Source organism: Ornithorhynchus anatinus, chromosome 11 (genome assembly GCF_004115215.2).
Source record: "Ornithorhynchus anatinus isolate Pmale09 chromosome 11, mOrnAna1.pri.v4, whole genome shotgun sequence".
Taxonomy (NCBI): Eukaryota; Metazoa; Chordata; class Mammalia; order Monotremata; family Ornithorhynchidae; genus Ornithorhynchus; species Ornithorhynchus anatinus.
Genome location: NC_041738.1, coordinates 61,030,607 through 61,057,073, shown reverse-complemented (window position 1 = coordinate 61,057,073; position 26,467 = coordinate 61,030,607). Strand labels below are relative to the sequence as shown.

At 56.8% G+C, this 26,467-nt stretch overlaps 1 protein-coding gene across 1 annotated transcript in view; it reads left to right on the top strand.

Annotated features, from left to right (window-relative positions):
• Positions 1-25,797, top strand: part of MAP3K14 (mitogen-activated protein kinase kinase kinase 14) — a 33,087-nt gene extending 7,290 nt beyond the window's left edge. The window contains 16 exon segments of the mRNA XM_029074520.2: positions 424-493; positions 1,725-1,843; positions 1,846-1,934; positions 2,095-2,670; positions 4,197-4,334; positions 13,827-13,956; positions 14,140-14,271; positions 15,379-15,492; positions 16,812-16,873; positions 16,875-16,967; positions 19,270-19,420; positions 19,854-20,216; positions 20,334-20,440; positions 21,630-21,774; positions 24,955-25,052; positions 25,376-25,797. Coding sequence (XP_028930353.1) covers positions 424-493; positions 1,725-1,843; positions 1,846-1,934; positions 2,095-2,670; positions 4,197-4,334; positions 13,827-13,956; positions 14,140-14,271; positions 15,379-15,492; positions 16,812-16,873; positions 16,875-16,967; positions 19,270-19,420; positions 19,854-20,216; positions 20,334-20,440; positions 21,630-21,774; positions 24,955-25,052; positions 25,376-25,540 — 2,552 coding nt within the window. The 3' untranslated portion in view covers positions 25,541-25,797.
• Positions 25,798-26,467: the final 670 nt, after the last annotated feature.

Genomic DNA, 26,467 nt, shown 5'->3' with positions numbered 1-26,467 from the left:
ATCAGCCAGGAGGCTGAGGCCCCAGAAAAGACAGCTTTCTGGACCAACGCAGGGGCAGTTTGGATTGGGGAGGGCGGGGGGCGAATGTGGGAGATGCGGTTGAGGGGGAAGGCTGTTAGATTTGGTCTATAGACTGGATAAGGACGTTGGAGGGCGGAGACCGAGAGGGAGGAGACGGAGGTCGGGGGTGAGCGGGCGAGAAGGGAGGGGCGAGGAGAAGACGAAGAGCGACGAGGGGGCGTCAGGTGGGGCGGGGGAGAAACGGGAGCCAAGGAAGTGGGTGGCGGGTGGATGAGAGCCGACGGAGAAGAGGCGGGGGGACTGGCAGAGCTACAAGAGGTCCCGCGTAAACCGGCCCCTTCCGAGCCTCGCGGGACCCCGGTCGCTCTTAACCGGGGGGCCTTCTTTCCCTTCCGCGAATAGGTGAGAGCAGTCAAGAGTTCAGTCCCACGTCTTCCGAGAGGCTCTTCATCGCAGGGTCTAAGCAGTTCAGGTGAGAAAGTCACCCCCACTGGGAGGGAGCCCGTGGGTGCCCGAGTGGCCCGTGGAGCCGGGCGACCGAGCCTTGGATTCTCCCAAACGCGCGGTGGGCGCGGGGTGCCTGGTGGCGGGGCCGGGCCCAGGTGAACAAAGTCGCTTGCGGCCTCGGGTAGTCCGTTCGATCCTATTTCTTGAGCGTTTACTGTGTGCAGAGCACTGGACTAAGCGATAGCACTTAGTGAATCAGCATGGCCTAATGGATGGAGCCCGGGCCTGGGAGTCAGAAGGTCATGGGTTCTTATCCCGGCTCTGCCACTTGTCTACGGTGTGGCCTTGGACAAGTCGTTTCACTTCTCTGTGCCTCAGTCACCTCATCTGTAAAATGGGGATTAAGACTGTGAATCCCATGCGGGACAGGGACTGTGTCCAAGCCGATTTGCTTGTATCCACCCCAGCACTTAGTACAGTGCCTGGCACAAAGTAAGCGCTTAATAAACACCATAGATATTATTATCATTATTGTTATTACTAGCTGTGGAACAAGCACCGGCCAAGGCTCTAGGGGAGGAGCTGAGGGCCTCCGCTAGCCCACAGAGGGAAGGCGTGAGATGACTCCAAGAAGGAATTAGGCCGGGGTGACCGGGGGACCTCGTAGGAGGGGATTCGGACGGGCGTGGGGGGTGGTCCCCCGGCTATCGGTTGAGCCCAGCCAGGCAGCGGGACTCTGGGCCTGTTGAGTCTTTCGGCTGTTGGCCGGCCTCCGCGCTGGGAATTGCCGATCGGCATTGGCTGAGCCCGGTCCACCCGAGTGGAGGAGGCGGATATCCGAACAGAAGCTTCCACCGAATCCAGGGCTTTCAGGGTGGGATTACTGGGGACCGGTGGGCCCGGGATTCTCGAGGACGGCGGCCCTGCCCGAAGTGGGCCCGGGACGGCTGCCCGTGCCAGGTAATCGGGGCAGGGTTCTCCCACGCCCTCCTCTCACTCTCTTCTCCACATCCTCCTCCTCCTCCTCCACCTTTGATTCAAGAGCTGATGAAGGATCTCCAGACGACCTGCCCACACCTTTCCCTGAAATCTCAGCGGGAGCCGCCTCTCCCAGTGGGGCTGAGGGAGGCATGTACCTGCCCTGGCTAGGTGGCCTCTGTGTGTGTGTTTGTGTGTATATGTGAGTCTGCATGTGCTTCTACGCGCCAGTTCACATCGGTCTAATAGAGCTCCTTGCCTCCTCCCTCCCCCAGCAGCCGGTCCGATCACCTCGATCAGATCCCCAACAATGTGGCTCACGCGACGGAGGGGAAGGTGGCCCCGGCCGGCTGGAAGGGAAAACGCCGCGGGAAGGCCCGGAAGAAACGGAAAAAGAGGAGGCCAAGGCCCCAGTGGCAACGGCAGCGGCCGTGGCCAGAGCTCTCCCCAAAACGCCCGAGCAGGAAAGCTGTACCATCCCGGTGCAGGTGAGATGGTCGTCGTGGCCCTCTCCTTCCTCCTCTTCCTCGTCCTCCTCCTCCTCTCCCTCCCGCTCCCATGCCGGGCGACGGGTCCCGGGCCAGAGGGATGGGCCTCGGGGCTTGAGGCCCGGGACCCCGCGCTCACACCGTGCTGTTTCCCTCACAGGAAGATGAGTCGGCGGCGGGCCCGTACTTCAGGAACCTACAGCGCTTCCCGGACCCTCCCCGAGGACCGGCCTGCGTCCAGACTGAGAAACTGGGGGAGGGGTCCCCCGTCTCCCCGGGCCTAGCCCCGGCCCCCAAATCCCACCCCCGAGCCGAACTCCACAAACTGATCAGCCCCGTGCAGTGCCTGAATCACGTGTGGAAGCTCCACCAGCAGAGGGACTTGTTCCCGCCGCCCGAGATGGGCCCCGCGTCCCCCTACCACAGACTGCCCCATCCCTTCCCCATCCTCCCGCTGCAGGCCCGGAAGCCCGGAGGGCCCCTGGAAGCCTACTTGGACCCCTCGGGCGGGCAGGGCCCCCTCCCGGGCCTGACCGGGAGGTGGGGCGGTCGGCCCGGGCCCGCCCAGGGCGAGAAGCTTTCAGTGGAGGAATATCTGGTGCACGCCCTGAAGGGCAGCGTGAGCGCGGGGGAGCCCAGGAGCTTGAGCGGCCTGGCCAAGACGTGGCAGGGGGCCGGGGAGCCCACCGGCCCCGTCCCGGAGGCGGACGAGAACGAGGGAGTCCTGCTTTCTGAGGTACCCTCCTGAGGTGGGGTCGCGGGGAGGGGGACCCCGAGGGGAAGCGCCGAGGGTTTCGGTGCTTCCTTTGGGCCTGTGGGGCGGGATAGAACTATAGAGCCTTCAACCGATCATCACTCGGTCGTATTTACCGAGCACTTACTGGGTGCAGAGCACTCTACTAGGCGCTTGGGAGAGTCCAGTACAACGGTAAACAGACACATTCCCTGCCCGTGACGAGCTTACGGTCTTGAAGGAGAAAGACAGACATCAATACAAATAGATCAGTTACAGATACGTACGTCGACGCCGTGGAGCTGGGATGGGGGAAGAACCAAGGGAGCAAGTCGGGGCGATTCAGAAGGGAGTGGGAGAAGAGGAAAGGTGGGGCTTAGTCCGGGAAGGCCTCTTGGAGGAGATGGGCCTTGGATACGGCTCTGAAGCGGGGTAGAGTCGTCGTCTGTCAGATTTGAGGAGGGAGGACGTTCCAGGCCGGAGGCGGGATGTGAGCTAGGAGTCGTCAGCGAGATAGGCGAGATGGAGGCCCAGTGGTTAGGATTGGAGGAGCGAAGTGTGCGGGCCGGGTTATAGAAGGAGAGCAGCGAGGTGAGGTAGGAGGGGGCGCGGTGGTAGACTGCTTTAAAGCTTTATTGAGTGCTTACAGTGTGCAGAGCACCGTACTAAGCACTTGGGAGAGTCCAATACGGCGGAGTTGCTAGGCACGTTCCCTGCCCCTAACGAGCTACCAGTCTAGAGGGGGAGACAGACATGAATAGAAATAAACAAATCCCGGCTATGTATGTAAGTGCTTTGATGCTATTTACTGAGTGCCTCTCGTGGGCAGAACACTGTGCCAGTGCTTGGGAGTGAGTGTGATGAGCTAAGAATGCATGCCCTGTCAGTCAGCCAGTCATTGGCATTTCTTGAACCCTTACTCTGGTGCTTGGGAGAGTCCAATAGGACAATAAACAGGCATATTCACTGCCCACGAAGCTTCCACACTAGCTGGAAGAGTCCGGTGTGGAATGGAGAAGCAGCATGGCGGTGTGGATAGAGCTCAGTCCTGGGAGTCAGAAGGTCATGGGTTCTAATCCTGGCTCCGCCACGCGTCGGCTGTGTGACGTCGGGCAAGTCGCTAGACTTCTCTGGGCCTCAGTTCCCTCATCCGTATAATGGGGATTGAGACCGTGAGCCCCACGTGGGACAGGGACTGTGTCCAACCCAATTTGCTTGTGTCCACTCCAGCGCTTAGTACAGTGACTGACACACAGTAAGCGCTTAACAAATACATCATTATTACCGAGTCTGGGCCGGGGAAGTCAAAGCTGCCGGACAAAACAGGGCGGGTCTTCCCGCACGGGACCTCTTCCTGCTGCTATTGCTGTCTTCCCTCCACCTCCCCTTCAACCCCACAGTTCTGGGGTTTAAATTCCCCCCGAAACACACTCCCATACACCCCCAGTCTTTCTCTGTTCTTGACACGCTGCCTCTCTGTGTCTGTCTCTGCCCACCTTGGACCATTTCTATCTCCTCCCATCCTGCAGAAACTGAAGCCGGTGGATTACGAGTACCGAGAAGAGGTTCACTGGACAAAATGTCCGGAGCGTCTAGGCCGGGGCTCCTTCGGGGAGGTGTATCGGATGGAAGACAAGCGGACGGGCTTCCAGTGTGCCGTCAAGAAGGTAAGCGGCGGTAACGGGAGGGCAGGGAGCCGAGGGCCAGCCGGCCATGGGAGGAACCCGTATTTATTGAGCACTTACTCTCTGCAGAACTCTGTACTGAACGCTTGGGAGACTATGGTAGAACAATCTGACAGACACATTCCCTGCCCCCAACGAGCTTACAGTCTAAAGGGGGAGACAGATGTTAATACAAATAAATAAATTAGAGATAGGGACATAAGCGGTGTGGGGTTGGGAGGGGGGATGAATGAAGGGAGCAAGTCAGGGCGACGCAGAAGGGTGAGGGAGAAGAGGAAAGGAGGGCTCAGTCAGGGAAGGCTTCTTGGAGGAGATGGGCCTTCGATAAGACTTTGAAGGCGGGGGAGAGTCATCGTTGGATATGAGGAGGGAGGACATTCCGGGCCAGGGGCAGGACGTGGGTGAGGGGTCGGTGGTGAGGTAGACAAAATCGAGGCACAGCGAGGAGGTTAAAATTAGAAGAGCGAAGTGCGCAGGCTGGTTTACAGTAGGAGAGTAATGAGGTGAGGTAGGAGGGGACAAGGTGATTGAGTGATTTAAAGCCAGCGGTGAGGAGTTTCTGTTGGACGCGGAGGTGGATGGGCAACCACTGGAGGTTCTGGAGGAGTGAGAAAACATGGCCTGTGTTTTTAGAACAATAATCCGGGCATCAGAGTGAAGTGTGGACTGGAGTGGAGAGGCAGGGAGGTCAGCGAGGAGGCTGATAAGGTAATCAAGGCAGGATAAGTGATTGGATTCATGTGGTGGCAATTTGGATGGAGAGGAAAGGGCCGATTTTAGCGATGGCCATGAGGAAGCTGGTCACCCTCCGTCCCTCCCTCCCTCTGCTTTCTGCTTTCTCCCCGAAGCCGGCGGCCACGTAGCCGGAGTCTGGGCCGCCGTCAGTGTGCCGGTTTATTGAGCACCCCCGGGCCGGGCTGGGGAGGGAGCCCAGCTGCCCGGCGGCTGCCTCGGCAACGACTGGGGTGGGGGTTGGGGTGGGACGGGGGAGAGGGGTGGGTGAACAACCACCAGGTGACGGTTTCCGAGCCCCCAGTGGCCCCGGTCCCGACGGAGGATAGCACCCCGCTCCCCACAGCCGACGGGACCAAACCCCACCTGGCAGCTGGAATCCGGGGGTGGGTCTTTTCCATCAAGAGTGAGATCCAGAGGACGCCCTGAAACTTTTTCATTTGTAAGGCCTTTTAAGAGGGAAAAAAAGCAAAAGCGTGTGGGCGCCTTGAGGGAGGTCTGCTCTCACCAGTGATTTGGAAGATGGGACGATCGGGGAAGGCCTCAGGCGGGAGCCAGAGAGAAAGAAAGAGAAGGAAAGCAGAAGCCCCAGAAAGAAAGAGAAGGAAAGCAGAAGCCCCAGACGCGTCGGTCCGTGAACGGAGCCCCTCCGGCCGCCCGCCCACCCGCCCATCCTCCCCTCGTATAGTGGATGTCAGCCCTCCCTCGTCATCGCCCGCTTTGAGGTGTCGGCCACAAGTCCGTGACCTTCTCCGCTTCCCTGCCCTCCCGGGCAGGAGGCAGGGAGCCGGTTCGGCCGCCACCTCCGGTCCTCCCCTCCCCTCCGTGCCCCCCTTCTCCGCCCCCGCCAGAGACTGGCGAGGAATCGGCCCCGGCGGGTTGGAGATGAGCCCGACCTCCCTCCGGCCCGAGGGGCTGGGCCCGTTTAGTCATTGTGCTCCTCAGCTGTTCCCATCCCGATGGTCTCCGGGTCCCAGGCAACGGGGTAAACAATCCGGCCGGAGGAAGAATTTCCCACCTCCCTCAGCCAGCGGGAACGGATGGGATGGAACAGACGCCTGCTGACCCCCCTCCCCCCGAAGCGTGTCTCCGGGGCAGCCAGGCGGGCTCGATTCCTGCCACCCCCAGGAGGGAGAGTAACGGCAGCGTGGCCTAGTGGATAGAGCATGAGCCTGGGAGTCAGAAGGTCCCGAGTTCTGGGTCCGCTTGACTGCTGGGTGACCTGGGGCAAGTCACTTAACTTCTCTGGGCCTCGGTTATCTCGTCTGTAAAATGGGGGTTAAGGCTGTGAGCCCCAAGGTGGGACGGGGACACCGTCCGAACTGATTAGCTTGTATCTACCCCAGCACTTAAGACAGTGCCTGGCACATAATAACAAACACCACAATCATTATTATTATTATTTATTGAGAGCCCACTAGGGGCAAATATCATTCATTCATTCAATAATATTTATTGAGTGCTTATCATTAAGAGAAGCAGCATGGCTCAGTGGAAGGAGCCCGGGCTTGGGAGTCAGAAGTCGTGGGTTCTAGTCCCGGCTCCGCCACTTGCCAGCTGTGTGACCTTGGGCAAGTCACTTAACTTCTCTGTGCCTCAGTTACCTTATCTGTAAAATGGGGATTAAAACTGTGAGCCCCATGTGGGACAACCTGATCACCTTGTAGCCCCCCAGTGCTTAGAACAGTGCTGTGCACATAATAAGCGCTTAACAAATACCACCATTACTATTATCATCATCATCATGATAAATGTACTCTTGGTTAAGTGCACAGGCCTAGTTGTTAAAGGACCTGGATGCTAATCCCGCCTCTGCCATGTGTCTACTGGGTGGCCTGGGGCAAGTCTCTTCACTTCTCTGGGCTTCAGTTTTCTCATCCATCAAATGGGGAAGAAGACTATGAGCCCCCTGTGGGACATGGACTATGTCCAACCCGATTAGCTCGTATCTACCCCAGCGCTTAGTACAGTGCCCGGCACATAGTAAGCGCTTGATACCATTTAAAAAAAAAAAGTTCAAAACAAATGAAGCAACACGGCAGCCTAGTGGAAAGAGCCCGGGCTTGGGTTCTCATCCCAGCTCTGCCCCCTGTCCGCTGTGTGACCTTGGGCAAGTCGCTTCACTTCTCTGGGCCTCAGCTACCTCACCTGTAAAATGGGGATTCAATCCTACTCCCTCCTAGTCGGACTGAGAGCCCCATGTGGGACGGGGACCGGGTCCCACCCGGGTATCTTTTACCTACCTCAGCACTTGGAACACGGTAAGTGTTTAATAAGCACTGTAATTAATTAAATGTAAAAAACACCCCTTCAATTAAATAATTAAATCTGAAGAACATCAAATCAGTTAAATCTGTCCACACTACGGCCAGCCCCAGCTCATGCTGGCAGAGGGACCGGTCACTGAAGGAGGGTCGGGGTAGACGCAAGAATGTGGGCCTAGAGAGATGTCGTGGGGGGGATCATTAAGGTTCGCCCACCGACCCTTGACTCGGGCAGCCGCTGCTGTCAGAAACGAGGTGCCCGGCTGGACGGACTATTGGCCGGACCCGGCTTGGCACACCCGAGAACCCACAGACTTTATTGGAAGTCGGAGGAAGTGCCATCGCCAGATCTTGTCAGTCTATCGATAATCTTTATTGAGCGCTTACTGTGTGCGGGGCGTACTAGGCTCTTGAGAGAGGACAATATGACGGTATAAGAGACACATTTCCTGTCCACAGCGAGCTTAATAATAATAATTGGGGTATTTGTTAAGTGCTTACTATGTACCAGGCACTGTAATAATAATAATAATAATGTTGGTATTTGTAAGCGCTTACTATGTGCCAAGCACTGTTCTAAGCACTGGGGTAGATACAGGGTAATCAGGTTGTCCCACGTGAGGCTCACAGGTAATCCCCATTTTACAGATGAGGTAACTGAGGCCCAGAGAAGTGAAGTGACTCGCCCACAGTCACACAGCTGACAAGTGGCAGAGCTGGGATTCGAACTCATGACCTCTGACTCCCAAGCCCGTGCTCTTTCCACTGAGCCACGCTGCTTCTCTATACTATGCTTCTCTGTACTAAGCGCTGGGGTAGATCCAGGCTGATCGGCTTGGACACAGTCCCTGTCCCAAATGGGGCTCACAGTTTTCATCCCCATTTTGCAGATGAGGTAACTGAGTTGCAGAGAAGTGAAGTGATGTGTCCAAGGTCACACAGCAGACAAATGGCAGAACTGGGATTAGAACCGGCAGGGAACGTGTCTGGTTATTGTTGTATCGTACTCTCCCAAGTGCTCAGTACAGTGCTCTGCACACAGTAAGCGCTCAGTAGGTACGACTGAATGAATGAACCCAGGTCCTCCTGCCTCCCAGGCCAGTGCTCTGTCGATTAGACCATGTTGCTCCGGGCTAGAGGGGGAGACAGACATTAATATAAATACAAATAAATAAATGAACATAATCTGGAATTTGTAAAGCGCATACTATGTGCCAGACCCTGTACTAAGCACTGGGGTGGAAAGAAGCCAATCGGGTTAGACACGGTCCCTATCCCACGTGGGGCTCACAGTCTCAATCCCCATTTGACGGATAAGGAAATGAGGGACAGAGAAGTGAAGTGACTTTGGCCGAGGCCACAGACCGGTGAGGCGGGGAATAGAACCCATGACCTCCTGACTCCCAGGCCCGGGCTCCGGCCAGCGCTCCACGCTGTTTCTCATGCCGACATAAATGTTGGTTTAAAAGGGTGGCTTCTATGGAATGCTCCAAGACCCTCCAAGACCCTCGTGGGAGGGTCCCCAGGGAGGGAGGGAGGCCAGTGGTAGGAGGGAGGCCAAAGGACCAGTTCATGGCGGTCGTTACTGGTCAGGCCCATGTTTAGAGAAGCAGTGTGGCTCAGTGGAAAGAGCCCGGGCTTGGGAGTCAGAGGTCGTGGGTTCTAATCCCATCTCCGCCACATGTTAGCTGTGTGACTGTGGGCAAGTCACTTCACTTCTCTGGGCCTCAGTTCCCTCGTCTGTAAAATGGGGATGAAGACTGTGAGCCCTACGTGGGACAACCTGATCACCTTGTATCCCCACAGCGCTTGGAACAGTGCTTTGCACATAGTAAGCGCTTAACAAATGCCATCAGTATTATTATTATTATTATGATGATGATGATGAGGAGGATGATGTTTGTTCTGCTGCCTGGGGTGCTGCGCTGGCGCCCCCTAGTGGCCTCTGCAGGGCCTCCCAGCAGCCTGGGCTCAGAGGTCAGATAACAAAAATAGAAATAATAAATAAAAACAAAATAAATGATTAAATAATGATAATAAATCATAAAAATAAATAAATGATAAATACTTTCTACGTGCCCAGCACTGGAGTAGAGACTCGATAATCAAGACAGACACGGTCCCCGGCCCACATCGTGGGGATCGTGCATCGTAGAGAAGCAGCGTGGCTCAGTGGAAAGAGCCCGGGCTTTGGAGTCAGAGGTCATGAGTTCAAATCCCGGCTATGCCACTTGCCAGCTGTGTGACTGTGGGCAAGTCGCTTCACTTCTCTGTGCCTCAGTTACCTCATCTGTAAAATGGGGATGAAGTCTGTGAGCCCCACGTGGGACAACCTGATTCCCCTGTATCTACCCCAGCGCTTAGAACAGTGCTCTGCACATAGTAAGTGCTTAACAAGTACCATCATTATTATTATTATCACATGGGGCTCCTAGTCCACGAGGGAAAGAGAACAGGGATTGAAGCCCTGTTGCCCGGATGGAGAAACTCAGAATAATAATAATAATGATGGTATTTGTTAAGCGCTTACTATGTGCCAAGCACTGTTCTAAGCGCTGGGGTAGATACAAGGTAATGAGGTCATCCCACGTGGAGCTCACAGTCTTAATCCCCATTTTACAGATGAGGGAACTGAGGCACAGAGAATTTAAGTGACTTGCCCAAGGTCACACAGTTGACAGTGGCGGAGCCGGGATTAGAACCTGCGACCTCTGCCTCCCAAGCCTGTCCTTTTTCCACTAAGCCACGCTGCTTCCTAAACAACGATAGTAATAATAATAACAATAAATAAAAATAAATGATAAATAATGATAGATAAAAATAAATAAATAATAAATACTTTCTACATGCCAAGCTTGGATAAGCAAACTGGGCTTCAAGGCTCTCCATCCCCTAGCCCCTTCCTACCTCTCCTCCCTTCTGTCTTTCCACCGCCCACCCCGCACGCTCCGCTCCTCTGCCGCCCACCTCCTCGCCGTCCCCCGTTCTCACCTATCCCGCTGTCGACCCTGGGCTCATTTGTATGTATTTTTATTACTCTATTTATTTTGTTAATGAGGTGTACATCCCCTTCATTCTATTTATCGTGATTAAGTTGCCTGGTTTTTGTCCATCCGTCTCCCCCGATTAGACTGTGAGCCTGTCATTGGGCAGGGATGGTCTCTTTCTGTTGCCGAATTGTCCATTTCAAACACTTAGTATAGTGCTCTGCACATAGTAAGCGCTCAATAAATACTACTGAATGAATGAATGAATAATCAAGTCAGACACGGTCCCTGGCCCACATGGGACTCCCAGTCCAAGAGGGAAGGAGAACAGGGATTGAATCCCCATTGCCCAGATGAAGAAACTAATAATAATAATAATGTTGGCATTTGTTAAGTGCTTATTATGTGCCGAGCACTGTTCTAAGCGCTGGGGTAGATACAAGGTAATCAGGTCCCACCCGGGTCTTACAGTCTTAATCCCCATTTTCCAGATGAGGTAACTGGGGCACAGAGAAGCTAAGTGACTTGCCCAAAGTCACACAGCTGACAAGCGGCGGAGCCGGAATTAGAACCCATGACCTCTGACTCCTAAGCCCGTGCTCTTTCCACTGAGCCACGCTGCTTCTCTATAATGATAGAGAATAATAATTATATTAATTCTCTATATTATAATAATTCTCTATAATGATAGAGAATAATAATAATAACAATAATAATAATGATGGTATTTGTTAAGCGCTTACTATGTGCTATTCTAAGCGCTGGGGTAGATACAAGGTAATCAGGTTGTTCCACGTGGGGCTCACAGTTTTAATCCCCATTTTCCAGATGAGGTCACTGAGGAAAAGAGAATTTAAGTGGCTTGCCCAAGATCAAACAGAAGACAGGTGGAGGAGCCGGGATTAGAACCCGTGTCCTCTGACTCCCAAGCCCGGGCTCTTGCCACTGAGCCACTGACTTGTCCAAGGTCACCCAGCAGGCAGGAGGCAGAGCCGCAGTTCAGAACCCAGGTTTCCTCACTGCCAGTCCGGTGCCCAGGTGTTCGTCTGGAAGAGAGTCGTTGAGAAGCAGCATAGCGTAGTGCATAGAGTTGAGCCTGGGAGTCAGAAGGTCCTGGGTTCTAATGCCGCCTCGGCCACTTGTCCGCGGTCTGACTTAGGGCCGGTCACTCACTTCTCTGTACCCCAGTGACCTCATCTGTAAAACGGGGATTGAGACTGGGAGCCCCGTGTGGGACAGGGACTGTGTCCAACCTGATTTGCTTGAATCCACCCCGGTGCTCAGTACAGTGCCTAGCACACAGTAAGTTGTTAACAAATACCACAATTAATTATAACTACCCCGGGCAAGTTCTCCAGAGCTGCAGAACCGCCTTTTGAAAAAACCCCATCCTCATCGCTCCGGAAGGGTGGAGGGAGGGGAAGACAAGGGAGTGGAAGAGGGAGACGGAGCTTTGCCACCTCAGGAGGGTTATTTTGGTGGGTGGGGGGGGGGGGGGTGTTGGGGCAGTATTTGTTAAGCGCTTACTATGTGCCAAGCACTGTTCATCAGGTCATCAGGTTGCCCCCCATAGGGCTCACAGTCTTTATCCCCATTTTCCCAGATGAGGTCACTGAGGCCCCAGAGAAGTTAAGCGACTTGCCCGAGGTCACACAGCTGACAAGTGGCGGAGCGGGGATTAGAACCCGCGACCTCTGACTCCCCAGCCCGGGGTCTTTCCACTAAGCTGCTTCTTCAGGAGTTCTTCGGTAGGCAGGAGTTGTGCCCTGCCTCCAGCTCTGTCCACTGTCAGCCCCCCATAACCCTTACACACGTCGCGACTTTCACACCCTATTATTTAAGCGCTAACTGGAGAACGCAGCCCCTCTTCCGTCTTCCCGCCCTCTGTAATGTGCCCGTCTTCCCCATTAGACCGGAAGCTCCTCAGGGGCAGGGATACCACCCTCTCCCAAGCGCTTAGTGCAGTCCCCTGCACAAGTTAGGCTCTCGGTCAAGACTAGCAAGTGACAGAAAACAAAATGCCCAGTTCTCTCGGATGCGGCTGGGGGTGGCCACACGTCCGATCGGGCGATGGTTTTTATCGAGCGCTTCCTCTGTACTTTTTATCGAGCGCTTCCTCTGTATTCAAGGCTTGGGAGAGTGCAGCGTAACAGAGTTGGTGGACCCGTTCCCGGCCCTCTTGCAGTCCAGAGGGAGAGACGGACGTTGATATAAATTAATAAATTGTGAATTTGTGCACCACTGCTGTGGGGCCGAGGGAGGGGTGAATATAGGGTGCCAATCCAAGTCCTAGGGTGACGCAGGAGGAAGCGGGAGAAGAATCGGTTGTGTTTATTGAGTCCTTACTGTTTGCTTTATTTCCAAGGCAAAGCAAACACTTCCGAGTCTGGCCCAGTGTCTGCTGGCTGTCACCCCTCAGGCTGGTTTTTGGTTTGTTCGCTTTTTTATGGTATTTGTTAAGCGCTTACTAGGTACCAGACGCTGTACTAAATCACAAAAGGCAAATACAAGCTAATCGGGTTGGACGGAGTCCCCGCCCCTCGTGGGGCTCGCGGCCTTATCCCCATTTTACAGATGAGGGAAATGAGGCACGGAGAAGTGAAGGGACTTGCCCAAGATCAGTCAGCGGGATTACAACCCAGGTCCCTGTCGACTCCCGGATCTAAGCTCCAATTTTTTTTTAATGGTGTTTGTTAAGTGCTTACTTTGTGCCAGGCACTATACTAAGCGTCGGGTTAGATCCAAGCTCTAGCCACTAGGCCACACTGCTTCATTCATTCAGTCGGATTTATTGAGCGCTAGCTATGTGCAGAGCACTGGACTAAGCGCTTGGAACTACAAGTCGGCAACAGATAGAGACAATCCCTGCCCGATAACGGGCTCACGGTCTAAACTTGATGCCGCCGGGTGGTGGGGACTGCCCAGTCCCGACCCCTGAGGGCAGGATCTGGTGTTCTCTGCCCGACCAAGTTCACTCAGTTCATTCGATCGTATTTATTGAGCGCTTACTGTGTGCGGAGCACTGTACTAAGCACTTGGGAGAGCACGGTAGAACAGTAAACAGTGCTGTGCACATAGTAAGCGCTCAATAAATTCGTTTGAATGAGTAAATAGACACATTCCCTGCCCACAACGAGCTTGCAGTCAAGTGCTGCATCCGGTGCCCGCGGGGAATTGGTAACTAATGTGACTCGGTGACTCTCAGCCACCAACGCCATCTGTCACCGGAGGGCCAGGTGCCACCCTTCCCGTCAGAGAAGCAGAGTGACCTAGTGGATAGAGCACAGGCCCGGGAGTCGAGAAGGTCATGAGTTCTAATCCCGGCCCCGCCACTGGTCCGCTGGGTGACCTGGGCAAATCGCCTCACTTCATCTGTCAAATGGCGATCGAGACCGGGTGGGATTAACTTGTATCTACCCCCCGCGCTTAGAACAGTGCTGGGCACGTAGTAAGCGCCTAACAAGTACCGTCGTTATTATCATCCCCCTTAGGTGCACGTCGGAGCTTTTCGCGCAGAGGAGTTGACGGCGTGCGCCGGCATGACGTCCCCCAAGCTCGTCCCCCTGTACGGCGCCGTGAAGGAAGGGTCTTGGATCAACATCTTCATGGAGCTGATGGACGGTGAGGTCCCGCGGCCTCTCCCTCTTCAGACGGCGGGGAAACCGAGGGCCGCGGGCGGCTGAGGAGGAGCGGGGTCGGGGGCCACGCTAGGAAAGCGGGACGTGCCGTTTTCCGCTCAGCCGGACGTACAGACCCGAACACCTCTCTTCCTCCTTCCCTCCTCTGTCCACCCTCCTCTCCCAGGCGGCTCCCTGGGCCAGCTGATCAAGCAGAAGGGCCGCCTTCCTGAAGACCGAGCCTTGTATTACCTGGGGCAGACCTTGGAGGGGCTGGAATACCTTCACGCCCGCCGCATCCTCCACGGAGACGTGAAGGGTAAAATCTCCATCTCAACATCAATCGATCCATCAACGTCGTATTTATCGAGCGCTTACTCTGTGCGGGGCACTTAGCGCCTGGGGGAGACGTGAAGGGCGAAGTCTCCGTCTCACCAGCTGACCGCCACACCCCTCAACAATCGGTCGATGGATCGTGTTTATCGAGCGATTTCTGCGTGCAGGGCTCCGTATTAAGTGCTTGGGTTGCAGAGTAAAATCTCCATCTCATCAGCTGACTGGAACCCCCCCTAATCAATCAATCAGTCGTATTTATTGAGCGTTTACTGTCTCCAGGGCACTATACGAAGCGCTCGGGGGAGACGTGAAGGGTAAAGTTGACTGGAACACCCCCAGTCAGTTAATCCATCGTACTGAAATTTAAAACAGACACATTCCCTGCCCCCAGCAAGCTGACGGACTAGAGGGGAGGCGGGCATTAATAGAAATAAATAAATTACGGATATGGACAGGAGATGACGCAGAAGGGAGTGGGGAGAGGAAGAAATGAGGGCTTAGTCGGGGAAGGCCTCATGGAGGAGATGTGCAGGGGCTCCAGGGGTCAGCCCGACGTCCACCTTGGAGTCTGCTGGAAGTCGGCTGACTAGACTGGCAGTTCCTTGTGGGCCGGGAGCAGGTCTACCGACTTTCCTGTACCGTACTCTCCGTAAACGCTCAGTACAGGGCCCTGCGCTCAGTAAGCGCTCAGTAAAGCAGCGGCATGCTGCTCAACGAAGCAGCGTGGTGTAGTGGCTAGAGCACGGGCCTGGGAGTCAGCAGGGCATGGGTTCTGATTCTGGCTCCGCCACTTGTCTGCCGTGTGGCGTTGGGCCAGTCACTTCACTTTCCTGTGCCTCAGTTCCCTCATCTGGGGATTGGAGATGGGGATTGAGACCGCGAGCCCCACGGGGGACAGGGCAGATCTCCATTTGTTTGGATCTACCCTAGTGTTCAGTAGAGGGTCTGGCACGTAGTAAGCGCTTAACAAATACCATCGTCGTCATTGTTATTATTATTAATGATAGTACCAAATACAGTCGACCGACGGATCGATTGACCGAGCCAGTCTCCCTTGGCTAATCGATCCGTCTCCGGCTTCCTCCCGCAGCAGACAACGTTCTCCTGTCAGGGGACGGGAGCCTGGCCTTCCTGTGTGACTTTGGCCACTCCACCCACCTGCAGCCCCACGGCCTGGGGACGTCCCTGGTGACCGGTAAGCCCACCCCCCTAAAATCTCCAGGGCCACCGGCTCGACCGGGCCTCCCGACGGAGCCCGATCTGAGCCCGCTCTTCCCCCCGCCCCCAGTCCTGTCGCCGTAACTCTGTTTCAAACAAGTCTGGCGGCAAGGAAGGGGGAAAAAACCCCAATCTCCCGCCTTGTTTTTCCCCAATCTCTCCCTCAAATGCCACCGCGGGTCCAAACGCCAGTCCAGTAGCACGGGAGATGTCCTACGGGGGGCTTCCCACCCGGGCGGCGCTCGACGGGGAGCGGGCAGCGTCTCTCCCCGCTGTTGTCCCGGGGGTTTCGGGACCACCCTGGGGCCTGTGGCGGCTGCGGACCCTTAAGAGGAGCAGCATGGCCTAGTGGCAAGAGCCCGGGCTTGGGAGTCAGCGGTCATGGGTTCTAATCCCGGCTCTGCCGCTTCTCTCCTCTGGGACCTTGGGCGAGTCACTTAATTTCTCTGTGCCTCAGTTACCTCATCTGTAAAATGGGGTTTAAGACTGTGAGCCTCACGTGGGACAACCTGATGACCCTGTATCTACCCCAGCATTTAGACCAGTGCTCCGCACATAGTAAGCGCTTAACAAATACCAACATTATTATTATTATTATTATCATTATTATTAACTTCTCTGTGCCTCAATTACCTCATCTGTAAAATGGGGATTGAGACCGTGAGCCCCACGTGAGCCAACCTTATTACCTTGTTTTTACCCCAGGGCTTAGAAAAGTGTCTGGCACATAGTAAGCACTTAAGAAATACCATAATTATTCATTCATTCATTCGTTCATTCAGTAGTATTTATTGAGCGCTTACTATGTGCAGAACACTGTACTAAGCACTTGGAATGGACAGATCGGTAACAGATACAGTCCCTGCCCTTTGACGGGCTTACAGTCTAATCGGGGGAGACGGACAGACAAGAACGATGGCAATAAATAGAATCAATAAATAGAATCAAGGGGAATAATTATCATTATTACCATTATTAGGGATGGTGTGCCCCATTTTCGAAAGCGTGTTTGAGAGGAGCCTAGCCCAGGGCTTAGAAAAGTGCTTGGCACATAGTAAGCACTTAAGAAATACCATATTTTTTCATTCATAATAATTCAGGCCAAGAGAGTGCCCTCGGGCGGGACCGAGGGCCCTGGGGTCCCCAGGGCGGGACCGAAAGCCCTCTGGAGCCGAGGGGCGTCCCAAGGATCCGGGGGCGAGCCGAGAGTCAGCCGGGGTGAGGTGAGAGGGAGCTGGGGAGGGGCCGCGGTTTCGGGAGGCCCCGGGCTGAGGGGGCCTCTGGGGTCTGCGCAGGACGCTACGTTCCCCGGCACGGAGACCCACGTGGCTCCGGAGGTGGTGATGGCCAAACGCTGCGACTCCAAGGGTGGACGTGTGGAGCAGCTGTTGCATGATGCTGCACATGCTCAACGGCTGCCATCCCTGGACTCAGTACTACAATCACCCCCTCTGTCTCAAGGTAAGGGGCGCTGCCGGGGCGGGGAAGACCCGGCCCCCAGGGGGGCGGGTGGGTGGGCACGGCCAGAAGCTCAGGGTCCGCGCCGATCCCGAGGGGCTCTGCTCCGGGACCTCTTTCCCAATTCAATTCTATTTCGTCATTCAATCGTATTTATTGAGCGCTTACTGTGTGCAGAGCACTGTACTAAGCGCCCGGAGAGTACAATTAAGCAACAAAGACACTCCCTGCCCAACAACGGGCTCACAGTCTGCGGGGGGACGTGGAGACGGACCTCCAAACAAGTCAACAGGCATCAACAGCATCAATATAAATAAATAGAATTATAGATAGCGCCAAGCACCGCACTAAGCACTTGGGAGAATACAACAGAACAATAAACAGAGTTCCCTGCCCACAATGAGCTTACGGTCTAGAGGGGGAGACAGACATTGATATAAATAAATGACTTAATGGATGTGGACATAAATGGTGTGGGGCTGGGAATGGGGGTTGAATAAAGGGAGCAAGTCAAGGCGACGCAGAAGGGAGTGGAGGAGAGGAAGCAACGTGGTTCAGTGGAAAGAGCCCGGGCTTGGGAGTCAGAGGTCATGGGGTTCAAATCCCGGCTCCACCACTTGTCAGCTGTGGACCGTGGGCGAGTCACTTCACTTCTCTGTGCCTCAGTCCTTCATCTGTCAAATGGGGGTTAACTGTGCGCCTCCAACGTGGGACGACCTGATGACCCTGTATCTACCCAGCGCTTAGAACAGTGCTCTGCACATAGTAAGCGCTTAATAAATGGCCAACATCATCATTATTATTAAAGGAGGGCGCAGTCAGGGAAGGCTTCTTGGAGGAGACGGGCCTTCCATAAGGCTTTGAACTGGGGGAGAGTCACTGTGGGATATGAGGAGGGAGGGCGTTCCGGGCCAGCGGCAGGTCGTGGGCCCTCCCGGTCTGGAGTCAAATTTTGTTTCCACCTGATGATCTCCTATCTCCCCCAGTGCTTAGCATTCATCCATTCATTCAATCGTATTTATTGAGCGCTCACTATGTGCAGAGCACTGTACTAAGCGGTTGGAATGGACAATTCGGCAAACAGACAGAGACCATCCCTGCCCAACGACGGGCTCACGGTCTAAACGGGGGAGACAGAAAACAAAACACACAGTAAGCGTGTAACAAACTCTGAAGAATTATTATCCACCAGACTGTAATCTCTTCCCACTAGTTTCGAGGGCAAGGATCGCGTCCTGTGTATAATTCTCCCAGCGTTTAGTGCAGTTAAAGACCGTGATGGTGAATTTACTGAGCACCTTCTGGGGCCAGAGCCCTGGGCTAAGCACTTGGGAGAGGACGCGTGGGGCCTAGAGGAAAGCGGGCAGGACAGGGAGTCAGGAAACTTGAGCTCCCTCGGGCTTAGCACGTACAAAGCGTCTAATAAATGTCTGCCTCAGGAAGCGTTCGCTCTACCGGAGTGACGACCCAAAGTCACGTGTCCTAGTGGAAGGAGCTCAGGGCCGGTAGTCAGAGGATCTGGGTTCTGATCCCAGTTTCCGTCACTTACCTGCTGTGTGGCCCTGCCAAGTTCACTTCGCTTCTCTGTGTCTCAGTTCCTCATCTGCAAATGGGGTCAAAACCTATTCTCCCTCCTTCCTTGAACTGTGGGTCCCGACGATCCGGTATCTACCCCAGTGCTTAGAACAGTGCTTGGCACGTAGTAAGCGCTTAAATGCCATCATCATTATCGTTATTAGGAGGAAGTAGGTGAGCCGGGCACGTAGCTGGTGCGGGTTGGGGAGGTGAGTGCCCCGGTGCCGAGGGGTGCGAAAGGGACCCCGGTTTTCTCCCAGGGAGAGGCAGAATGTGGAAAGAGCCCGGGTCCGGGAGTCAGAAGGACCCTGGGTTCTAATCCCGGCTCGGCCACGTGTCTGCTGCGTGACCTCGGGCAAGTCACCTGACTTCTCTGTGCCTCACTGACCTCATCCGTCAAATTCACTCATCCGGTCGTATTTATTGAGTGCGTACTGTGTGCAGAGCACCACACTAAGCGCTTGGAAGAGTATAATCTAACAATAAACAGGCACCGTGAGCCCCACGTGGGACAGGGACTGTGTCCGGCCCGATCCGCTTGTATCCCCAGTGCTTAGTACAATCCCTGGCACGTAGTGAGCGCTTAGCAAATACCACAATTATTATTGTTGTTATTATTTAGGTGGGGGCAGGGGTTGGGGTGAGTCAGGAAGGGAAGGCTGAATCTCGGGGAAGCGGAGCAGAGCACTCGTTTCTGAAGCCCTGAGGTCCTTGTTTCCGGCAAGAGCAGATCGCCCAGGGGCCTCCGCCGGTGAGGGAGATCCCGCCGTCCTGTGCCCCCCTCACCGCCGACGCCATCCGGGAGGGGCTGGAGAAGGAGCCCGCGCACCGAGCCTCCGCCGCAGAGCTGCGCCCGCGAGTTGGCCGGGCCCTGCAGCAGGGTAAGAGTCGGAGCGGGGGGCTTACCCGCCGGTGGGCACGGGTCGGGAGAGGGACGGACCCGGGATGCTGGACGTAAGGGTCTCGCCCGGTTGGCCTCACCCCCTCCTGGCATCGCGCGCCCACCTCCCAGGCTACGGTTGGCTGCCCGGCTGCCACCCCGGCGCTCCCAACGGTGCCTGGCACATAGTAAGCACTTAAGAAATACCATTTAAAAAAAAGAGAGAAATCGCAAGTCCAACAGATGAACAGACACTCGTGCCACGTCGTCGACGCCCCTTCCCGGCTCCGCGGCCTGCCGGGGTGCCCCCTCCCCCCCCGGCCCGGGACCCGCTGCCCCGGCTCTCCGGCCGGCTCCGGCCCCCGGCCCCAATTCCCGGGCCGCCCCCCAGAGGGAAGCGGGTGATCCCACAACGGACGCTTTCTGTTTGGCAGTGGGTGGGCTGAGAAGCCCCTGGAGAGGAGAATACAGGGAGCCGAGGCGTTTGGCCGTCAACGCGGAATCGCCGCCGGACACGGAGGCTCCACGCCCGGCCCCCGTCCGGCCGGTTCCCCCGGCCTCACCCGCGCCGGGACCGGCCGCCGGGGTGACGGGCGGGACCCGGAAACTTCAACCCCCCGTACCGCCAGAGCCACCGGAACGGAACCCGGCGCCGCCCCCGGGGCCGGGCAAGGAGGACTCTGGGAGCTGGGGGCCCCGGCCCCTCTCCTCCCTGGGCCCCGGCCCCGCCAAGAGCCCCGGCCCCGGCGAGCGCAGAGTGACCGTCTCTGACCAGGAGCTGCAGCAGCTGGAGATAGGTAACCTCAGGTGGAGCCCCCCAACCCGGGGGACCCCGCCCCAGTTCCCACCCCGCCTCTGGGCATCCCCCAGCCGGTCGCCCGTGGTCACCCGCCGCCCGCTTTCCTCCCCGCCAGAGCTCTTTCTGAACAGCCTGTCTCAGCCGTACTCCCTGGAAGAGCAGGAGCAGATGTTGTCGTGTCTCAGCATCGACAGCCTGTCCCTGTCCGACGCCAGCGAGAAGGTGGGTCTGGGCGGGAGGCCGACGGCCGCCATCTCCCCGGAGGGCCCGCGGCTGCTCAGTCGGTCAATCGGCGGTATTTATCGAGCGCTCTCTGTGTGCAGAGCGTTGTACTGAGCGCTTGGGAGGGGACGATGTAAGAATAAATCTGACACGTACGCCGGGGGCCGGGGAAGCTGAGGGTCCTCGACTCCCAGGCGTGAGGCGTGAGGAGGGAGGGCTCCGCCCGGCCTGCCCCTTTCCTGGCAGGACGTCCCAGTGGGCGGCTCCCGTTGCCTCCTCGGCCCACTGGGACGGTGGCGTCCTCTAGGTGGGCTGGGTGTGAGAGCCGGTGACCGGGCCGTGCCTCCTCCGGCCCCGGTTCAGCAGACCCCTGCTTCGGAGCAGCGTGGCCTGGTGGGGAGATCCCGGACCGGGGAGTTAGAAGACCCGGGTTCTAATCCCGGCTCCGCTACCCGTCTGGTGGGTGACCTTGGACGAGCACTTTTCTGTGCCTCACTTCCCTCATCAGTAAAATGGGGGTGACGACCGTGAGCCCCACGTGGGACTCGGAGGGTGTCCGACCCGATCAGCTTGGATCTACCCCAACACTTAGAACAGCGCCTGTACATAGTAATCGCTTCATAATAATAATAATGTTGGTATTTGTTAAGCGCTTACTATGTGCAGAGCACTGTTCTAAGCGCTGGGGTAGAAACAGGGTAATGAGATTGTGGGGCTCACGGTAAATCCCCATTTTACAGATGAGGGAACTGAGGCCCAGAGAAGTGAAGTGACTCGCCCACAGTCACACAGCTGACAAGTGGCGGAGCCGGGATTCGAACCCATGACCTCTGACTCCCAAGCCCGGGCTCTTTCCACTGAGCCACGCTGCTTCACAAGTACCACAGTTATTATCATTACTGTTGCCGAATTGTACATTCCAAGCACTTAGTACACTGCTCTGCACATAGTGAGCGCTCAATGAATACTATTGAACGAATTCCACGGACTGTGTGCCGAACCTGATTTCCCAGTATCTATCCCGGCACTTAGAACGGTGGCTGGCACATAATGAGCGCTTAACAGATACCATCGGTGAAAAGGAAAGGGGGCCGCTAACCGGACGCCACCTCGGGGCCTCCCCGGCCCGTCGGACGTCCGCCACGCCACGGAGGGGTGCGCCGGGGGCTGAGCGGGTCCTGCCTTTCAGAACTCGTCGAGGGTCTCGCAGAGTCTCCGCGACAACTTGAGCTCCGGGGTTCACTCGTGGAACAGCCAGGCGGACGGGCAGACCTTCAGCTGGAACAACCTTCTCTCTCGCGGCCGGCAGACGGACACCCCCAGCTACTTCAACGGTACGGACGGCTGCCCTCACCCTCCCCACCCCCACCCCCGGCCCGGCGGGGGACCCTCCCCGACCCCAGCGGCCGGACGCGGCCCGAGGGAGGGCCACCGTGCCCCCCGACCCCTCCGGGGAGGGCGACGGGCAAGGGGCCGTTCTCAGAAGGACCTGGGTTCTAACCCCGGCTCTGCCACTCGTCTGCCGTGTTACGTTGGCCAAGTCACTTCACTTTAGACAAGCAGCGTGGCTCCGTGGAAAGAGCCTGGGCTTGGGATTCGGAGGTCATGGGTTCGAATTCCGGCTCCGCCACTTGTCAGCTCTGTGACTGTGGGCGAGTCACTTCACTTCTCTGTGCCCCAGTTACCTCATCTGTCAAATGGGGATTAAGACTGTGAGCCTCACTTGGGACAACCTCATTATCCTATATCTACCCCAGCGCTTAAGAACAGTGCTCTGCATATAGTAAGCGCTGAAGAAATACCAACATTATTATTTTCTCACCTTCACAATATCGCCAAGATCCGCCCTTTCCTCTCCATCCAAAAGGCGATCATGCTGGTACAAGTTCTCATAATATCCCAACTGGATTATTGAGTCAGCCTCCTCTCGGATCTCCCTTCCTCCCGTCGCTCCCCACTCCAGTCTATTCTTCATTCCACTGCCCGGTTCATCTTCCTACAGAAACGCTCTGGGCCCGTCACTCCCCTCCTCAAAAACCTCCAGCGGTTGCCTGTCGACCTCTGCACGAAACAGAAACTCCTCACTGTTGGCTTCAAAGCTGTCCATCCCCTCGCCCCCCCTACCTCACCTCCCTTCTGTCTTTCTCCCGCCCACCCCGCACGCTCCGCTCTTCTGCCGCCCACCCCTGACCGTCCCCGTTCGCGCCCGTCCACCGTCGACCCCGGCCCACGTCCTCCCACCGTCCCGGAACGCCCTCCTCACCTCCGCCAAAACTCACTCTCTTCCCCTCTTCACAGCCCTCCTGAGAGCTTACCTCCTCCAGGAGGCCTTCCCAGACCGATCTCCCCTTTCCCTCTGCTCCTCTTCCCTTCCCCTCCCCCCCACCCCGCTCTTCCCCCTTCCACTCTCCTCAGCGCTGTGCTCATTTGTATATATTATTTATTACCCTATTTATTTTGTTAATGAGGTGTACATCCCCTTGATTCTATTTATCTTGATGATCATGTCTTGTTTTTGTTTTGTTTTGCTCTGCCGTCTGTCTCCCCCATTTATAATAATAATAATGTTGGTATTTGTTAAGCGCTTACTAGGTGCAGAGCACCGTTCTAAGCGCTGGGGTAGACACAGGGGAATCGGGTCGTCCCACGTGGGGCTCACAGTCTTCATCCCCATTTTACAGATGAGGTCACTGAGGCACAGAGAAGTTAAGTGACTTGAGAAGCAGCGTGGCTCAGTGAGAAGCAGCGTGGCTCAGTGGAAAGAGCGCGGGCTTTGGAGTCAGGGTTCATGAGTTCGAATCCCAGCTCTGCCACTTGTCAGCTGGGTGACTGTGGGCAAGTCACTTAACTTCTCTGTGCCTCAGTTCCCTCATCTGTAAAATGGGGATTAAGACCGTGAGCCCCACGTGGGACAACCTGATTCCCCTACGTCTACCCCAGCGCTTAGAACAGTGCTCGGCACATAGTAAGCGCTTAACAAATACCAACGTTATTATTATTATTATTATTACTCGCCCACGGTCACACAGCTGACAAGTGGCAGAGCTGGGATTCGAACTCATGACCTCTGACTCCAAAGCCCAGGCTCTTTCCATTGAGCCACGCTGCTTCTCACTTTTAGACTGTGAGCCCGTTGTCGGGCAGGGATTGTCTCTATTGCCAAATCGTACATTCCAAGCTCGTAGTACAGGGCTCTCTGCACATAGTAAGCGCTCGATAAATACTATTGAATGAATGAATGAATGAAATTTTCTGGGCCTCGGTTCCCTCATCTGGCGATCAAGACCGTGAGCCCCATGTGGGACAGGGACTGTGTCCAACCCACTTGGTTTATATCTACCCCGGCGCTTAGTACAGCGCCTGGCCCCGAGTAAGCACCTAACAAATACCATAAAAACTGAGGCAAGGGGACTCCTCTGGGCCAGAGGGAAAAGAAAACCGGGACACGAGCATTGCCATCAATGGGGAAGTCCGGCTCATTCAAGCAGAATATTAATAATAATAATTAAGCACTCACTGTGTGCCAAACACTGTTCTAAGCACTAGGACAGATACAAGTCAGTCAGGTTGGACACAGTCCCGGTCCCACATGGGGCTCCCACTCATAACCACCATTTTACAGATGAGGTGATTGAGGCCCAGAGAAGTTAAGTGACTTGCCCAAGGTCACGCAGCAGTCAGGTGGCAGAGGCAAAACTAGAACCCAGGTCCTTCCGCCTCCCAGATCTATCCACTAAGCCACACCGAATATTGTGTCTGACCACAGCCGAAGGAAACTTGGAAAACAGTGTGAGAGGCGACCACCTTGGCATCCATCTTGGTGGTTTGGAGCGTCCGTTTCAGCCCGCGACCCTCTCCTCTGCACCCTGGCACTTTGGGTTCAGTTGATTAGTCAGTCAGTGGTATTTCTTGAGCGCTGACTGCGTGCAGAGCACTGTACTAAGCACTTGTGAAAGTCGAATAGAGATGGTAGACGTGCTCCCTGCCCAGGAGGGGCTTTCAGTCTCCTGTTAATAATAATAATGGTATTTGTTAAGCGCCCGCTATGTGCCAGGCGCTCTGCTAAGTGCTGGAGTGCGTACAACCAAATGCCATGGAGTTGTAGAATTGGTAGACACAATTCCTGCCCACAAGAAGCTAACGGTCTCATTCGTTCGATTCAGTTGTATTTATTAAGCGCTTACTGTGTGCAGAGCACTGTCTAAGCGCCTGGGAAAGTACAAGACGACGTGGATTTGTATAGTACCCCCACTCTCCCCTCCGCACGCTGGAGACTAGGCACCCCAACTCTCCCCTGCGTACTTTGCCCACGGCAGGCGGGCGATGCGTACTTCTGATTGATTGATTTTCCGCTGAAGGGTAAGCCCCTCGAGCGCAGGGATCGTCTCCCTTGGCCCCCTCCTGCCCCCCACTCAGTCCAGTGCCCGGGCCCCCGGGCGGCACCCGATCATCTCCTCCTTGGGGGTCTCGAGGGGTTCGCTCCTTCCGACTCAGCCGCTCTTTGGGCTTCTCAGGGGTGAAAATCCAGATCCAGTCGCTCAACGGGGAGAGCCTGCAATCGAGAGTTCAGCGAGCCAAGGTGGGGGACATCGCCATGGGCATCAGCAGCCAGGTAAGGGGCAGACCCGCAGCTCGGCAGTCGGGGCAGGCCCGCCGTCAGTGGGAAGCGGCCAGAATGGGCGCGGCGACCCGCCCATCCCCACCCCACGCCTCGGACTACCGAGCGCTAATCGGCCTTGGGCCCGGGTCGGCTTCCGCCACGCCGGCTGGAGGGGAGAGGCTGGCGGGGTCGGGCAGGGTGGGCTTTATGGGGGCTAAGGGAGATGAGAGCTTATCCAGCATCTGGCAGAGGGTAGGCCCAGGAGGCCCGGGAGCTCGGGGGGAGGCTCTACCCTGCATCAGTCTCCACCCGGCCCGGTCCGCTGCGCTCCCCAGATCCCGGCCTCGGCCTTCAGCCTGGTGACCAAGGACGGACACCCCGTGCGCTACGACATGGAGGTCCCCGACTCGGGCATCGACCTGCAGTGCACCCTGGCCCCCGACTGCAGCTTCGGCTGGACCTGGAGGGTCAAACACGGCCGCCTGGAGAACAGGCCCTAGTCGGGCCCCGTGGCTTCCGAGGAACCCCCACCTCGGCCCGCGCCAGCCACCGTCCGAGGAGCGGACGGGGCTCCCGCCCGGGCCCGGCTCCCGCGTGAGCCCGCGGTGGGCAGCCGCCACGCCGGCCGGCTGGGCCCCCGGGGACAACGGAGGGAGACCCGAGGGGATTCGGACCCTGGGTCCGAGCCTCGGCCGAGGCAGCGTTGGTGGAGCTGTCCGAGACGTCCCCTCCCGCCGGCCCCCCGGACGAGGGCTCCCGCCCCACCGGAACGAGCGGCTCCCCGTGTTGGCGTGAGGAAAGCGGGGCGGTGCCTCGGGCCGAGCGCCGCGCCGGTCTGCCGGAGGGACACGGCCCGGCGGGGCCGATCCTGCCGCCCTCCCCGCGGGTGAGATCGCGGCCTTCGGGGCCGAGGCCCTTCTCGTCGCCCTCTCGCCGGGGTGGCGGCAGCCCCTCGCCATGCCTGGACCCGTGCGGTGGCGGGGGGTGGGGGGGGTCCCCGAGGCGGGCCGCCCGCCCAGGCAGCTCCCCCTCGCCGGCAGCCGGGCCTCCCGAGAGGGTGACCGACTGCCTCGGCCCATCACCCCCTGGGGCCCCGGCTGGCCCCGCCGGCCCAAGGGAAACCTTCGGGGGGATCCCGACTCCGAGCCGACGGCCCGGATGCCCCCGAGCCCCTGCCCTCCAGGAGTTTGCGATCTCCTTCGGATACCTGGAAAGGCGCCATCTACCCAATACTGCCACGTGCACTTTGTTCTTCTCTGACGCATTTCATCCGACGATCTCCAAGCACTTTCCTAGAACTCTTGCCTCCCTCCTCTCTGCCCCCTTTGGTCGGAGGCAGAGACTCTTTCACGCAGCAGGCGATTGTAAATCCCTTCGGCAGCGACTGCGGGCAAGGGGGCCCGGGCCCGGCACCGGCCGGCCCCGGC